This window comes from Benincasa hispida, unplaced genomic scaffold (assembly GCF_009727055.1).
Source record: "Benincasa hispida cultivar B227 unplaced genomic scaffold, ASM972705v1 Contig245, whole genome shotgun sequence".
Classification (NCBI taxonomy): domain Eukaryota; kingdom Viridiplantae; phylum Streptophyta; class Magnoliopsida; order Cucurbitales; family Cucurbitaceae; genus Benincasa; species Benincasa hispida.
This window is the reverse complement of record NW_024064773.1, coordinates 1,426,272-1,443,318: the sequence shown is the minus strand read 5'-3', so window position 1 is coordinate 1,443,318 and position 17,047 is coordinate 1,426,272. Positions and strand designations below refer to the sequence as shown.

The 17,047-nt window shown below is 26.4% G+C and overlaps 1 protein-coding gene across 1 annotated transcript; it reads left to right on the top strand.

The window, feature by feature from the left end:
* Positions 1-2,441: 2,441 nt before the first annotated feature.
* On the top strand, positions 2,442-14,060 carry LOC120069142 (potassium transporter 5-like). The gene is given in 9 exon segments (XM_039020825.1): positions 2,442-2,617; positions 2,619-2,820; positions 2,822-2,831; positions 7,116-7,364; positions 8,936-8,986; positions 10,399-10,659; positions 11,707-11,874; positions 12,623-12,877; positions 13,018-14,060. Coding segments are annotated over 9 exon segments (2,244 nt in total). The 5' UTR covers positions 2,442-2,489; the 3' UTR covers positions 13,938-14,060.
* Positions 14,061-17,047: the final 2,987 nt, after the last annotated feature.

Genomic DNA, 17,047 nt, shown 5'->3' with positions numbered 1-17,047 from the left:
CAACTTTTGTTCATATTGGTCCTTGAATGTTAAAAAAAGTGTCCATTTTGATTTCTTAAAAATGAAGTAAAGATGAAAACGAAGGGAACAACATGGTCACTTTTTGAAAGCACGATGACTAAAATAAACATTTTAAAAGTACAAAGACTTATAAACTAAAGTTTAAAGTATAGGGACCAAAATGAATATTGTGAACATATAGGGACCAAAATGAACCAAAATTAAAAGTACAATGACCAAGATAATATTTAAACCGAAAATCTATTTATATAAAAAAAATAATTATAGTATAAACAACATAGATATAGTATTATTTTAAGTTTAAATACCATTTTTTGGTCTTGTACTTTGGAAATTTTAATTTTCAATTTTAGTTCATAGGTCCAATTCTAGCTTTGAGTAAATATTAAATTTAGTTACTAATGATAGTTTATGATTGATCTTTTCAAAAACTTTTTATTATATATTAATTTTTTCACTATAAATTTTAGAATATAATAACACATCATTATATTTCTTTGCATGAAAATTATTATTATTATCTAAGAAATTTTCATACAAGAAAATATGATATGTGAATATTATCCAAAATTTATATAGAAAGGGCTACTGGATAATAATTTTTTTATATAAAAAAATCAACAATAAATTAGGTTAAAGACTAATTTCAAAGAATTTTTTTAACTAAAATTGATCATTTGAAAATACCTAAACTAAAAACTAAAATTAGCCCAACCTCTAAAACAAGCTCCAAATATAATGCGAAAATGGTATTTTAACTATTATTATATCATTAACTCACTACCAAAGTGTATATTTTATCCATTCAAGAGTTAAAAGTTCGAATGGTTTATGTTTTATGTTATATATATATATATATATGTTTGTATTTATCGGAAAAAAAACATATTTTTAAAGCCAAAGTGAGTATAATTTAACTGATATACGAGTGTGTTAATAACCACATAGTTTGTGGCTCAAACTTCCTACACCTAATTGTATTTAAAATAATACACATTCTTAAGCTTCGTTTGGTAATAATTTTGGTTTTTTTGTTTTTAATTTTTAAAAATTAAGTCTATTTCCTCCACATTTCTTAGAATGATTTGTATCTTTCTTTAGTACAATAGTTGAATTCTTAGTCAAATTTAAAAAACAAAAACAAAAACAAATTTTTAAAAGCTACGTTTTTTCTAGTGTTAAAAATGTGGATTGATTTTTTAAACTATTGATAAAAAATAGATAAAAAAAAAGAAATTTGGAGGTAAAAGTAGTGTTTATATACTTAATTTTTTAAAAATAAAAAAATAAAAAACCAAATAATTATCCGACCTAAAATTTTGAAATTAAACAAGGCTTTCCGCCATATCTATATAAAATTAAACTGGTAGGATTATTACTTATATTAGTTAATTCCACGACTTTTCTCTCTTTCATTCGGTGTAATTTGCAGTGTATATTATATTCTTTTAATATTCATACTCTTATTCCAATTTGTTTCCTACATTTTTTTATAAACCAAATTTTATTTTAATTACTGAACTTTTATATTTATCTATTTTAGTTAGTAACCATTTCAATATTTCATTTAGTATCTCAATTTTGTATAAACACTCTAGTTGCTTAATTTAAGCATGTGTTTTGAAATTCACACTTTTATTTTGACTTTTCCTTTTCTTTTTAATATAATAAATGTAGAGTGAGAATTTTACCTGTCAACATAAAAAAAAAAAAATGCAAATATTCTTTTATTATAAGTTAGGTTCATATTGGCTAATGTATTGTAATTTCAGATATTTGTCTACGGTAGACATTTACTCAAATGTCAGAAAGAAATTTCTTCTTAACGTAACACTTCAACTTTTTTTTTTTTTTTCTTTCTTATTTTGATTTTCGTACTTTTTAACTTTTATCTATATTTATTATATTACATTTAAAAAGATTTTGTTTAGGTCCTATTTGCAATAATTTTGCAGAAATTTCCAATGGAGGAATCAAATCAATTCATTTTTGAAAGATTGAGACCAAAATGAAATTTTATTTTGAGTCCTCTATCTCTTGTTCGAGAGAATCAATTGAATTAAGTTTATGTTGATAAAATAAAACGTTTTTCAAAATATATAAATCAAAATAAAATTGCTTTGGTCCTATTTGTAACTTTGCTGTACAAATTGAGATTCATTTTCTAAATTTATGTAAATTTTTCAAATAAAGAAATCAATTTTAAGGACCATTTTTTTTTTGCGAGTAGGGATCTTGAACCACAAAATGAAACGTATAAATAAAAGTAAACAAAGAAAATAGATTAAAAACCAAAAAATTATTTGATATAAATGAATTAAAATGATAAAGAAAAACCCAAAATGAAAAATAAACTAATTATTTTGTCTCTATAAATAAAAGCACACCCTTTTGTCTTCCCTAAGAAAATACACATTATCACCACTTCTCTTCTCTTTCTTAATTTTCTGTTTCTAAAAATTTTAAAAATGGCCGGAGAAGTAGAAACAAACGATGTGAACAACAGTCCGAAAATGCTGTCATGGCCGAAACTACACCGTTTTGACTCATTAGACATTGAATCGAACAGCCTCAACGGCCGCCGTGCCGCGTGTGGAGGTGACTCTGCAATTGGCGTTTCAGAGCATCGGAATAGTGTACGGAGACATCGGAACGTCGCGTTGTACGTTTTTCAGAGCACACTTTCCGGCCGGGATAAAACATAACGACGACGTTTTGGGAGTTTTATCGTTGATTTATTATACGCTCACTTTGATTCCTCTGTTTAAGTACGTCTTCATCGCTTTGCAAGCTAATGACAAATGGCGACCGTATTTATTTTTTTCTTCTCCATTAAATAAATTGGTTATCACTTTTTTTATAAAATTTAAATTAGTTTTATTTTTTTTTAAATAAATTAAGTGCATGGACAAAATTTCTAAAATTATAGAAATAGTAATGATATTCTTTTTGTTCATATATATATATATATATATATATATATTCGTAAAAGAATATTTATGTGACAACTAATTAATGGGAGGCTTATGACTTATTTTTAGAAATTTACATCTGAGTAATACTTAGGTGTAGTTTGGATTATATTAATCTCCATTCATTCTATTCGATTACAAAAGAATAAAATATAAAAAAAAAGATTGAGAAAAAAGAAGTTTTCCACATGACAACATATGGTTAGGCACTTAATTGAGTTACGTAAAACTGGGTGCAACCATCTAAATATTTTTCTTTTGTACAAAGTTGCGCCTATTTTGTACATTTCACTTTATTGTTAGCTCATAGTTGGTTATGTAAAAAAATTCTTATTGCTTTCTTAGAATAATGTTTATTTTTATAGAGTAATGATTAGAGTGATATGCAAAAAATGTATGCATCTTAAAATGTGTTCAAATATTGCTCAAAGTTTTATTTTAGTTTTTTAATCGCTATTTAAACTTTGAATAAATGATTTGATGTTAATATTTAGACTTCAAACATTGTTCAAAGTTTTATTTCTATTTTTGTTTGAATTATAAATTTTTTCAGCCAACCATTCTTATTAGATTATAAACGCGACCCATTGAATCCGAGGTCATTAATTTAAAATTTTTTTATAAGAGAAAATAAAATGATAAATTGTAAGATATATTATTTATTTATTTTCAAATAATGAACTCATCATTTACGTGTACTTATGAACATTTTGATTCTAAAATCTTAAAAATATAATTTTTAAGAATGATCGAAGAATAAGTAACAAAAAGAATTATAAAGTTATATATATATATATATATATATATAATTTATTCCAATAATTTTATTGATTCGAACTTAACTCAACTTAAAATAGATCGACAATAATGCCTATTAATTAGATTGAGATGGATTAATTCAATTCTTCGAGTCATGGGTTCTTTTAAACAACATACTTTTAGTTTTGTAAATCTAGGAAAGCTTTTGAGATGAGCTTTTAGAACAATAATTACTTACTACTATAAACTCTATATTACACAATAAAACCTTCAACGAGATATTTATAAGAAGTTTATGTAAATTAATGAAAATTACTCGTCTAATTAAGTCAAAATTTGTAATTTTCTTTGAATTATAAGAGATTTTTCTTTTATAAATTGTAGATCTAATCTCTTAGACGAGTGCATGTATTACTAAACAGTACTTTTGTTGACTCAAAATCAAATATTTTTATTGACTTTTTATTTTTATTGTTGTTTGAAAATCTTAAACTCTTAGTCGAGTATTAAATAATCATTTTTGTAATTTTTACCAGAATACAATTTTCCCTATCTTTTGGTGAGCATCCTACGTTAGAAAAATCAAGGATCTCATTTTTTTTTATATATAAAATAGATGCATTACTTCACTGTCAATCTAATAACCTTATTAAAATGTTTTTAGTATAATTTTTTTCACTAATTAATGAGTATAGTTATCTTTTAAAGAGTATTTTTTTAATACAAAATATCATTAAATAAAATCAAACTTTAAGAAAAAATGAAATCAACTTTTTAACATTTGTATTTGAAGTCAATAATTCATAATGTATACTTTCTCAAAAAAAAAAAAAAAAAAAACTAATAATAATAATTCATAATGTTTTTTCCTTTAAAAATTTCTCGAAATAGGTTTAAAAGGTACTCTAATAAAAAAAATCCTCCACAATTGTAAATTTAATGTTTATTTTAGTAGATGGACATTTTAAAGCCAATTTTATTATGAGGATCTAACGTGGCTAATTTGAAATATTAGGGGTCAAACACACCTTATTTTTTAATATTCATAGATAAAAAAGTATATTTTTTATTTAGTTTTTGCGGAATTTGAATCCAAACATAAAAGTTAAAGCACACCAACAACGAAAAATTGCAATGTTACATATTTGAGATAAAATAGAGGCAGACTAAATTTATAAGACAAAAATGAAAGAAATTGTATTAATTATGTAGTTTCTATACATTCTTTATGTTTATATTAGGAATTGTTTTTACCATTAATTATTTGATTTTTTAGTGAATTAGTTTCTTTTTATAACTTTGGAGTAAATTTAATTAGGGTAATTGTTTTTAAGTAAAATTATTAAGAAAATATTTTCAAGTATAGTAAAATATTACTGTTTATCAATAATAGATTGTGATTGACTTCTATCATTGACACTCATAGATAGTTAAAGAAATCTACCACGGTCTATCGCAGTCTATTGCTGATAGATATTGACATTTTGCTCTATTTGTAAATAAGTTGGCTCATTTTTCTTTTATTTAAAAACACAACCTAATTAATTATTTGGTGTTAGACTCTGTATCATTTTTAATGAATGTTAACATGACACTTAATTATTAATATTTTCTTAAGAAAAATATGTGTATATCTTAAATAATAAAGAAATTTTCACAGATAGAAAATGCCAAACTGTTTACAGAAATAACAAAAAAAAAAAAAAAAACACTGATAAACTTCTATTCACAACCTCTATTAATAATAGATTTGTATCAGTTTCCATTATTGATAATATAAATGGTAGACTTCTATCAGTTTCTATCTCAGATAGACACTGGTAGACTTCTATCAACTTATATTAATGATAGACTTCAATCAATTTCTATTACTGATAGACACTGATAGACTTCTATCAACATTTATCTGAGATAGATATTGATAACAATGTCAATCACAAGTATAATTAAATTTTGTTATTTGTGTAAATATTTTTCTTTATTATTCTATTTTTGAAAATCCTCCAAATAATAAATAAGATAAATCAATTAACTAGGTAACAGGGGTAAAAAGGGAAAAGAAAAAGACTTATTAGCAAGTCACTAGTCTCGTCTAGGNTATATATATATATAATTTTAAAAGAAAAAAAATATGACACGTGCAATGCACACTTATTTATTGATTCTAGTATCTAAAAGAGCCCAACTCGTTTAAATGATTTTATATGATTAGTTTTCAGTGAGTAATTAAACTTGCTTGTCAATTATGTTAACAGCACCAAAATTTTATTTGTCTTCAATTTCCATGTTGATTTTTTTTCTATCAAAAAATGTTTTAATCCTTTGTTGACCCCTTGCATGCACAATGACTTATAAAAGTTATTTTATTTTTATTTTTTCATTAGGACAACAAACATTAGAACTACATATATTTATATGTATAGGAAGAGGTTAGTATCGCTATCATTTAAACATTCCTTGGATTATACTAATTATTTTTGGATTATATTGTACTCATTTTATTTTGATTAAGAATTTACAATTTGTTCTATTAGATAAGAACTTTGTTAGAACATACTTTGTTTATAATTATGATTAAAGATGTGAATGAAGTGTGAATTATATATTTCTTCATCTAGAAACAATAATATGGGTAAGTGACTTCAATGAATGAATAAATATATATATATATATATATTTATATCCGGCGGGGATCCGTTTCCCCAGCGGGGATGGGTGGAAATACCCCGTAGGGATGGGGATGGAGAATCCCCGTCCCGTCCCGTCCCGTCTTGACCTCGTTACCAACCCTAATCTTATCTAGAGTGTAGGTTATGAAAGCCATCCACATGGCGTGCATGCAACATGTATTTTCAATCTTTATAAATAAAGTTTGGAAAAGAAAATATGAGTTGTCAAAATTAAAAAAGAAAAAAAAAAGACTTCTTTTATATTTTCTTGCATAGTTTGTTAAATTTATTATTTTACTCAATCATTTAATTAAGTATTCAATGAAATGTATTATTTTTTAGTTAAAGGAAATACACATAAAAACATAAGTGGAAAAGATGCACTTTCGAATAATTTATTAGATTAAAAAAAGAAAAAGAATATATATCTAATTAGAGGTTTTTAAAGTATATAAAGACTATTGGATTATGTTTATAATTAAAGCTTTTAACATGATGGATTGGTTGAACTTTAAATATTTAGATATATTTTTACAAATAGGTTCAAAATATATATCAGTTGAATTATGTTTGATTGTTTTGATAGATATAGTAGATTTAAATGGTTTCACTCGACTTATGATTTAATATTATTCTAATACATAATTCTAACTTGTGTTTAATTTGGTTCATTTCGGGGTGTTGAAATATATAGGAGGGACATTTGCATTGTATTCTCTACTTTGTCGATATGCAAAAATAGGGTTAATACCTAGCCAACAAGCTGAGGATGGGGAGGTTTCTAATTACCGTTTGGACATTCCCAACAACCGTGTGCGGCGGGCATCGTGGCTGAAGTCACAGCTCGAGAACCACCGCTCCGCCAAGCTTTTTTTGCTCTTTGCCACCATGCTTGGCACCTCCATGGTCATCGGCGACGGGGTTCTAACTCCTTGCATTTCTGGTAATTATATATATGCATATGACAATATATATTTTCGTCTCTAATGCTTGAGTATTTTTCAATTTAATTAGCTTTTTGAGTTTTATCCATGATTTTAATTTATTCTTTATTCTTTATTTTTTTTTGTCAATGAACATAGATTGATAAAAAATTTGGAGGATATAGAATAATATATATTAGCCCAAATAATAGCATCTCTACCCTAGTAAAATTAAAAATCATTTTTTTTTCACTATTTTATACATTTCTTCTATATTTCAAAACTAGCTATTGTGATACTTTGATCAACAGTTTTTTTTTTTTTTTTTTTTTTTTTTTTTTTTTTTTTTTTTTTTTTTTTTTTTTTTTTTTTTTTTTTTTTTTTTTTTTTTTTTTTTTTTTTTTTCTTTCTTTCTTGGGAAAGGTTATAATGAACTATTTAAAAATAATAATATATATGGGATACTTTAGAAATTTAATTAATAAAAACCAAATATTGCTTCCCAAGTCCCAACATATTTTAAAAGAACCTTTTGCTTTAAAAAAAGGAAGAAAAAAAACCTTCTGAATAATTCATATTAGAGGTAGAATGGGTTAAATTGGGTTAAAACACCCAATTATTTGAGTTATAAATTTCTTTAATTCAGTTATTAAAAATGAATTCAATCCAACCCAACCATAAAATATTTGGGTTTGAGTTTGGTTATTTCGGATTAATTGGGTCACTTATTTAAAATTTTGTTCTAATAAGAAGCAAAACGTAAATACGTAAAAATCTAATTTAATTATTTTTATATATTGAATTAAGATTAACAACACAATATCAATTTATATAGTGAAAATTTTCTTTCTAAAATGCAAAGAAACTACTTTTAAGAGTGGTTGAAGTATAAATTATTCAAAAAAATCTTAGAATTAAATAAAATTTAAATCAATATATGTATAAATAATTGTGTTATAAGTAACAAAAATAATATATTTTAAAGTTAATAATAAAATCAGATTGATTTGAGTTGGTTTGGGTTATATTAAGTGAACCCATGAAACAACCTAATCCATAAAATTTTCATTTATTTGAACCCAACACAATCCAAATGAGTAGATAATCCAATCCAAATTGCACGGGGGTTGGATTGAATTGGGTTGATTGGTTTTTTAAGGTTATCGAGTTTTTCGAACACTCCTAATTCATATCATTAATCAATTTTTTTGTTTTGTTTTTGGTATTACACATAAAACAACATTGAATATAATCATTTTTTTTAGAAATAGAGGGATATAATTTGCAAATTTTGCAAATTAGAGGGTGCAATTTGCAAAGATATTAAAGTTCTCATGGACTTTTGCTCATAGTTACAAAAGCCATTTTGTCCTTTTTTCTGGGAGTTGGGTTAGCAGTCAAAATCATTAGTTAGTCAATTTCATCTTTGGAATTATTTTACAGCAAATTTTGACCAAAAAGATGTAAATGAGGATGGCAAAGTGTAAATATGGAAGAGTTGTGTTTCATTTTGGTCTCTCTATTTATTTATTTATTATTATTATTATTTTTGGATTTTGCAGTTAAATCCTTGTATTTGTAATTATTGCAGTTTTGTCAGCTGTTGGAGGCATTAAGAGAGCTAGATCTTCAATAACACAAGGTATGCAATTATTTCCATTTTAATATTACGAAAACCTTCGTTATCATCCTCAGAATAATTATTGAAAATATATAAAAATGTCATAATTTATCAACATCTAATAACATTAATAGACCGTGATATTTTGTTATATCTATAAATATTTTGATTTATTTTATTATATTTGAAAACGGTCTTCGATTATAAAGAAATAAAAAAAATCTAAAGTGGAAACCCACACACGTATATATAATCCAAGAAAGAAAGAAAAGGTGTAAAGTGTTAGAATAAATACTCTAATAAATATTTTCAAATTATAATATTAGTTTGTTAAATCTTTCAATTTCTTTATGTAATTATTAAAGTGTTAAAATATATTTAAAAAAAAGTTAAATAGAATTCAGAATAATAAAATATTGATCAGGAGGTCAAATAAATTTTAAACAATAAAATAAAACAAAATTTTCTTTGATTTGAAGACCAAAGTAAAGTTAAGTCTAATCTTAACTAGACTTTAAAGGATTCTCCTAAAAAGTGATGATTTTTTTAGGGAAAAGTTCATGTAATACAACAAAAATATCAAATCAATTAATGATTTGATTAATCCTAGTAAACAATGGGTCCCATTTTATTCCTTTGGTTCTTTTTTCCCTATTAAATGCATACATCCAACCATATTATTAATAATATTCCATGTAAAAAAAAAAATTACAATTTTTTGTCCCACTGTTTTTGGATTTAGTTTTAATTTAGTTATTAAATTTTAAAATAGGTTACATATTTAATCCATAATTTTTTAGGTTAATTTCAATTTAGTCTTCATAATTTCAAAGTGTTATATTTTTACCCTTAAAATTTGAATTTGGTCCATAAGTTTCAAAATTTACATGATTTTTAATCCCATTTTCACTAATTACGTACTTTCTATCTTTAATATTAATATTTATTAATTAATGTTAATTAAGTTTCACTATTTTTCATCACTATTAAAATTGAGTTAAAAATTTCACTTCATAATTATTTTAAATTAATTAATAAACATTAACGAAATGTCGCTAACCAAAAGTGAGTATTTAATGAAAAAATCAAAATTATAAGAGTAAATTTTGAGATCAAGGAACTAAATCCAAACAAAATTCAAAATCTAAGATCTTTATGTTTAAGATTTAGAAATCAAGAGACGAAACGAAATCTAGAACCAAAGTACCAAATTTTTTTTTTCCCCAAACAAATACTTTGAAAATTATACTCAAAGAAAAGCATTATTGAATTTTTTTTTTAGATTTAGGTGAGCATATTTAAAAATGAGATTTTAAAATTTTGAATGATTGCAGCAAATGTAAATGGATTAAATTATTTAGTAGTAATTAATGAAAATTTATTTGGATGGGTAATTATTGGATTTGAAAATGATGAATATACATAATGAACAGATACAATAGTGGGGACATCAGCTGGTATATTGGTGTGCATTTTTATGGCTCAAAGATTTGGAACAGACAAAGTTGGGTACACATTTGCACCAATTATATGCATTTGGTTCAGTTTCATAGCTGCCATTGGCTTCTACAATTTTGTCAAGTTTGATCCTTCAGTCATTAGAGCTTTAAACCCTAAATATATCATTGAGTATTTTACAAGGAACAAAGCCCAAGCTTGGATTTCCCTTGGTGGCATTGTTCTCTCCATAACAGGTATTTCAATTATATTCCTTCCCTCCATTAACCTCTTCGTCCAGGGCACATGAGTCTTACGATTTTGTTTCTAATTTTCAATGTTTTGAAATTTATGCTTGTTTTATTTTAAATTCTATATTATGGTGTTCATATATTTTTTGAAGTAATACTTGAATTCTTAGTCAAATTCTAAAAACAAAACAAGTTTTTCAAAACTACTAATTTTGGAAACCATTAGTGAAATGTGTATAACAAAATAAAAATACTTATTTGTAGAGTAGTGTTTATAAACTTTAAATTTTCAAAATTAAATGCTTCCTAACTTTAAATTTTAAATTATGTTTTTTTTTCCTTCTCTTCTTATATTGAGATTTTGATTGCTTTGAAAGAAACCTAATTTAATGAGACCACTTTTTTTTTTTTTTTTTTGGAAAAAATATCTATTCATATCACTAAACTTTAGGGGCTTGTACCAATTATAACCCTAAACTAATGATAGTATCAATTTACACCCTCTTTCAGATTTCTTTTGGAAAATAATGTGTGGGATTTCTCATTGTTTCTATTAAACTCTTAAATTGTACTAAGTGAATCAATTTAAACCATTTATTAAGACTATTTTTTAAAAATTGTCAATGCATTAATTCTTACACGTTATTAACACTTCTTCAAATATATCGAAATAACAAAATGGACAATTAAAATTGATGCATCGACCATAATTTTCAAATAAAATCATAACTAAGAGTCTAAATTGACAGGTTTTGACAAATAATAGAATAAATTAATAAACGTATCATGTCAACATTTGGTCAATAACGTTATTGATTGACCATTACTAAATTATTATAGCCAAAGATAGATAATCTGTAATTGAAACTTCAAAAATCAAATAGACTCAAATAATCAAAGATACATGTAATTTTTATCGATTAGAACCGTCGATCGTATAATTGTCATTTACGATACCCGATTAAGAGAAATACATATAGTATATATATATGAAAATTTTGATGGGGTTTGGATAACATATATTTATTGTGTTATATATGGTTAAAAATGTAGGGACAGAAGCATTATTTGCTGATGTTGGGCATTTTAGTGTGAGATCAATTCAAATAAGCATGTGTGTTGTTACCTATCCAGCTTTATTGCTTGCTTACACAGGACAAGCCTCTTACCTTCATACTCACATTAATGAAGTTGGAGACACCTTCTTCAAATCCATTCCAGGTCCAACCCAAAACTCATCCATTCTTTTTTATTTAAACACTACTTTTGATCCTTTTTACTTTTAATTTGGTCTTCATGCACTTTTGAATTTAATCCATATACTTTCGATAGTGTTCCTACGCTTTCAAATTTGGTTCATTTTGTAGCTTAGGCGCACCTCGACTAAACTCACACGACAACCCGTTTGACTCCACAATATTTAGGTGTCCAAAACAAACTTATAGGATATTAAATTTTAAATAGGTGACCACTATGTATCGAACCCATGAGCTCTTAGCCCTTTATTAAAGTTAAAAGGTAAGAGAACCAAAATGAGCATTTTAAAAGTACAGGGATAAAAATGAACCAAAGTAAAACATTTTAAAATTATGTAATATTCATGGTTAGATATTTATTACGCGTTTTTAGAAGTAAAAAAATTGATAAAAACAATACTTTTAATTATGTTTTGGAAAAAATTAGAAACCCTTACACTTGTTTAGCTGTTGTTGTTTCCAATACTTATGAAAAATCGTATATCTTATTTCTTAAAAACGAAAAACAAGAAACATAAACGTGATCAAACAGATAATAAAATATTTAAATTTAAAAATCTTGCAACTATAATTACAATCAAAAGAAAAAGGACAGGAAAAGAAAAATATGATATGTCTAACAAAAAAGTAATCTTAAATTTGTTACATAATTAGAAGAGGCATAATTCTTAGAAGAGCTAATTAATTTGGTGTGATGATGATGATTGATGCAGAACCTTTATACTGGCCAATGTTTGTGGTGGCTGTATTATCAGCCATTATTGCAAGCCAAGCTATGATTTCAGGAACATTTTCTGTCATTCAACAATCCCTTTCACTTGGGTGTTTCCCAAGAGTTAAAATTGTTCATACTTCTTCCAAGTATGAAGGCCAAGTTTATATCCCTGAAGTTAACTTTCTTCTCATGCTTGCTTGTTTGGCTGTCACTCTTGCCTTCAAGAACACTGAACAGATTGGAAATGCTTATGGTAACACATTTTACTTTCCCTCTATCTCACTTTACGCTTTTGAGTTTAGTAGTGATTTAACTCAGATAATACTTAATGTAAAGTTTAGGACAATACTTAATGTACAGTAGTTTTATATTATATCTTCTTCTTCTGTGCAGGCATAGCTGTTGTGTTTGTGATGACTCTCACATCCTCATTCTTAGTATTAATCATGATCATGATATGGAAAACCCACATGATTTTGATAATCATTTACATTCTTGTCATTGGTTCAGTGGAGCTTCTTTATTTGAGTTCAGTCCTTTACAAATTTGATCAAGGAGGTTACCTTCCACTTGCTTTTGCCTTTGCACTTATGGCCATAATGTACACTTGGAACACTGTCTATAGAAGAAAATACTATTATGAGCTTCATAACAAGATCTCTTCTCATCAACTAAAGGACATTGTATCAAATGCAAATCATTGTAGAGTTCAAGGCCTTGCCATTTTCTACTCTGAGCTTGTACAAGGCATCCCTCCCATTTTCAACCTTTACATGGCCAACATTCCCGTCCTTCATCGCGTCCTCGTCTTTGTCTCGATCAAGTCGTTGCCTATAAGCAAGGTCCCATCAGACGAGCGGTTTCTCTTTCGTAGAGTTGAGCCAAGAGAGCTTAATATCTTTCGCTGCGTTGTGAGATATGGTTACACAGACGATCGCAACGAGCCAGATCAGTTGTTCGAGAGGATTTTGGTAGAGAGAATGAAAGAGTTTTTAAGGGATGATGTTAGGGTTACAACCAAAATGCAGGAGGAGGGAGATCATGAGAATGGTGTAATTGAGGAAGAGAAACAAAAGATTAGAGAAATGGAATTGGAGAAAAACATTGAGGAAGTTGATAAAGCTTGGGAAAATGGTGTGGTTCATTTGGTTGGAGAAAGTGAAATTGTTGCTAAGGAAGGATCCAATATTTGGAAGAGGGTTTTGATTGATTATGTTTACAATTTCTTGAAGAACAATTTGAGACAAAGTGATAGAGTTTTCGATATTCCACACAAACGTTTGCTCAAAGTGGGAATGACATATGAGCTTTAAGATTACAAAGTAATGAGTAGTAATGAATAAAAACAAGCCTTATTAACTTTTGATTAAAATACAAGTTTAGTCTTTATTCAAACTTTTAAAAAACTACAAATTTGAATTATAATTTTCTCTCGAGGTTTCTTTGTTGTTTCATCCACATGGCATCCTATATTTAAATAGGACACTCTCATGAATAAACCTAGATCTCGTAAATTTAAAGAGTAATACTTAGTTGTATCATAAGATGCATCAATCTTTATGCTTTTTCCTCTCATCACTTACACCAAAAAATAAATAAGAATAGTTTACCACATGTCATATTATGATAGAAAAATTTGGTGTGATGTACAAAGATAAGTGCTCCTCGAGATGTACCTAAATATTTTTTTAAATTTAAATACTAACTTATGTATATGTATAGCACTGTAGACTTAAAACAAATTTATCAAATTTATTTTATTTGATAATCTTTCTTTAATCATCTTCTTCGGTCAACAATGGAAGTGGGGGATGGGGGGTTAAATTTGACCTTTCGGTAATGGAAAGTGAGCTATGTTTGGCCACCCTAATATCACTCATTTTTATGCATCCAACTCTATCACAAAAAAAATAATAATAAAAATAAAAAAGAGGCAAGAAGAATGACCATGCAATAAATTATGATTAGATAAAGAATTGTCATGCGTTAAATTATGATTGAATAATTGGATAAAATAAACATACATAAATGCAACTTAGGATGCAACTATATATTTTTATTGAAAATAGAATTAATTATTTAACCATCCATAGATTATTACAGGTAGTTGTTGATAACCAACTATTATTTTCATTGGACTTATAAAATTATGTTTTGAAAAATGCAAGTTTTGTTGGATAATCTATACCATTTTAGTTTTTATTTAAAAAAATATAATAAGTTTTAGCTACAAGAAGAAAGTTTGGAAATATTAGAAAAAAGTGAAAGAATTCAAAGTCAATAGTACAAAATTTATGTCAATTGAATTATACTAAATTAATTACTATATATAGAAACAATATTTCAACATTTTTAATATAAAAAAAAATAGGTTCATAACCCACTCGACAAGAATACTAAAGACATGTTTGAAAGTGATTCTGACATGGTTAAAATCACTTTTGATATTTTCAAAATCACTTTGACACATATTTTTAAGGATGTAGAATTGAGATAAAAAAACATGTTTCCAAGTGATTTTGAAGATAACAAAAAAGTGATTTTAAGATTTTCAAAAACACTCTCAAATATGCACTAAAATAGCCTTAAAATTGAAGGCGGCTTCTTTTCTTCTTCCTATATATATATATACACAAAATGTTATGATTTTCTTGAATAATTTGTTTAAATTGTATGACTAGAAATGGATGATGGATTTATTAGATAAAATATGATCTATGATTGATTATCCTCTCCACAATTGGGATATTTGGTAAGCTTAATAAAAGGAATAGGGCATAAATTAAGGATCTTAGTGTGAAATCTCTAATATATATATATATATATATGCATATAGGAGTTGGACCAGCTTCACATTATACATATTTAAATTTAAGAAAATGATGGAAGCGCTTACAAATGGATGTAAATTAAGTCACAGGTCTAGTTAGCAAAAATAGAAAAAACAAGAAAAAGCATTCACACTATTATTATTATTATTTTTTTTTTAAAAAAGGAGAAAAGATATTTCATTATTATCCATGTTACATTGAATGTTAATAATTAAAAAAGAAAAAAAAAAGAGTTGAATTTTGAGGTCTTTTGGCAGAGGCAAATGCAAGTTGAATCTGTAAAAAGCATGGAGCTTCCAATGAGATGGAACCATTTATTGTACTTTACAATCCTCTTTAGACACACAAGAAGCCAATACCAACCCTCTTTCTTATTCTTACTTTCATGATTTTCTTCCCCCAACAAAATTTAATTAGTAGATTTATCCTTTTTCTAATTCATAGTGGAAAATAGATTAATATATTTTATTCAATTTTAATACTTTGGTAAATTTTAAATCTATAAATCATGGAAATGGAATCACAATAATGTGATAGGAAAATTATTGCTATTATTTAATCAAATTTGATTTTTTCTAAAGAAAAATAACTTTAAAAAGCTAAAATTTAAGATTTATTAAAAGTATAAGGACTAAATTTAAGATAGATGAATTAGAATTATAAAGAATAAAGTTGGATATTTGACGGTACATAGACTAAGATGAAATGAAATCCGATGTATAAGGTAATAAGGACCAAAATAATATTTTGAATCTTAAATTTATAGTAACACATGTAATTAAAGATACATGTAGGATTGTTAAAATATTGATTTAGCATGATATCAAAACTCTGTGTTCGAACTCCTCAAGTGAGTGTTTGACCTAGACACAAACAAAAAACAAAAAACAAAAAAAAAAAAAAAGAAAAAAGAAAAAGGAAATCTATCTATTCTCTCTCTTTTTTTTGACAATATGTGAAAGGATCGAACCTTAAACCTCATGGATAATACAAGTTCATGTTAGTTAAACTATGCTCGACCGTGTTCACTTCTCATTCTTTCTTTACCATGACGAAAACATAAATATATACACAAAGATGACAAAAACAATTTATAGTAAGCAAACATTGATTCAACCAAATGGTCTGTTAAAGAGGTTGGAATGTGATAAGGATTACAATGAAATGTTAAAACAAGTATTGAAATGAGATTGTGAAACGTAAAAAACAGTGAAAAAGATCGTTGAATTGAAAACTGTGAAAAGAGAATGTAATAAGAATTACAAATCGGATCGAAAACCCTCCATCTAAATGTGGACTTAGAATTACGACCTATTACATTCCACGCTCTCAAACAAAGTGTACAATAATTATGCGAGGTGGGGACTAGTGAAGAAAAAAGGAACAAAAATATCTTATTCACTGTGTGGAAACAGAAGCATCAACCATTTGCAACATTATTAGCTGGAAAAATTGGAAATATCCAATAGCAGAATCTTTGGATGACGTGGCACGATGGCATTGGACGTTCATATGTGAGGGTCAAGTCAAGGAAAGAAGCTTCTTCCTTGGAAATTTTGAGAATATCAAAATATAGCACACATGTCTATATT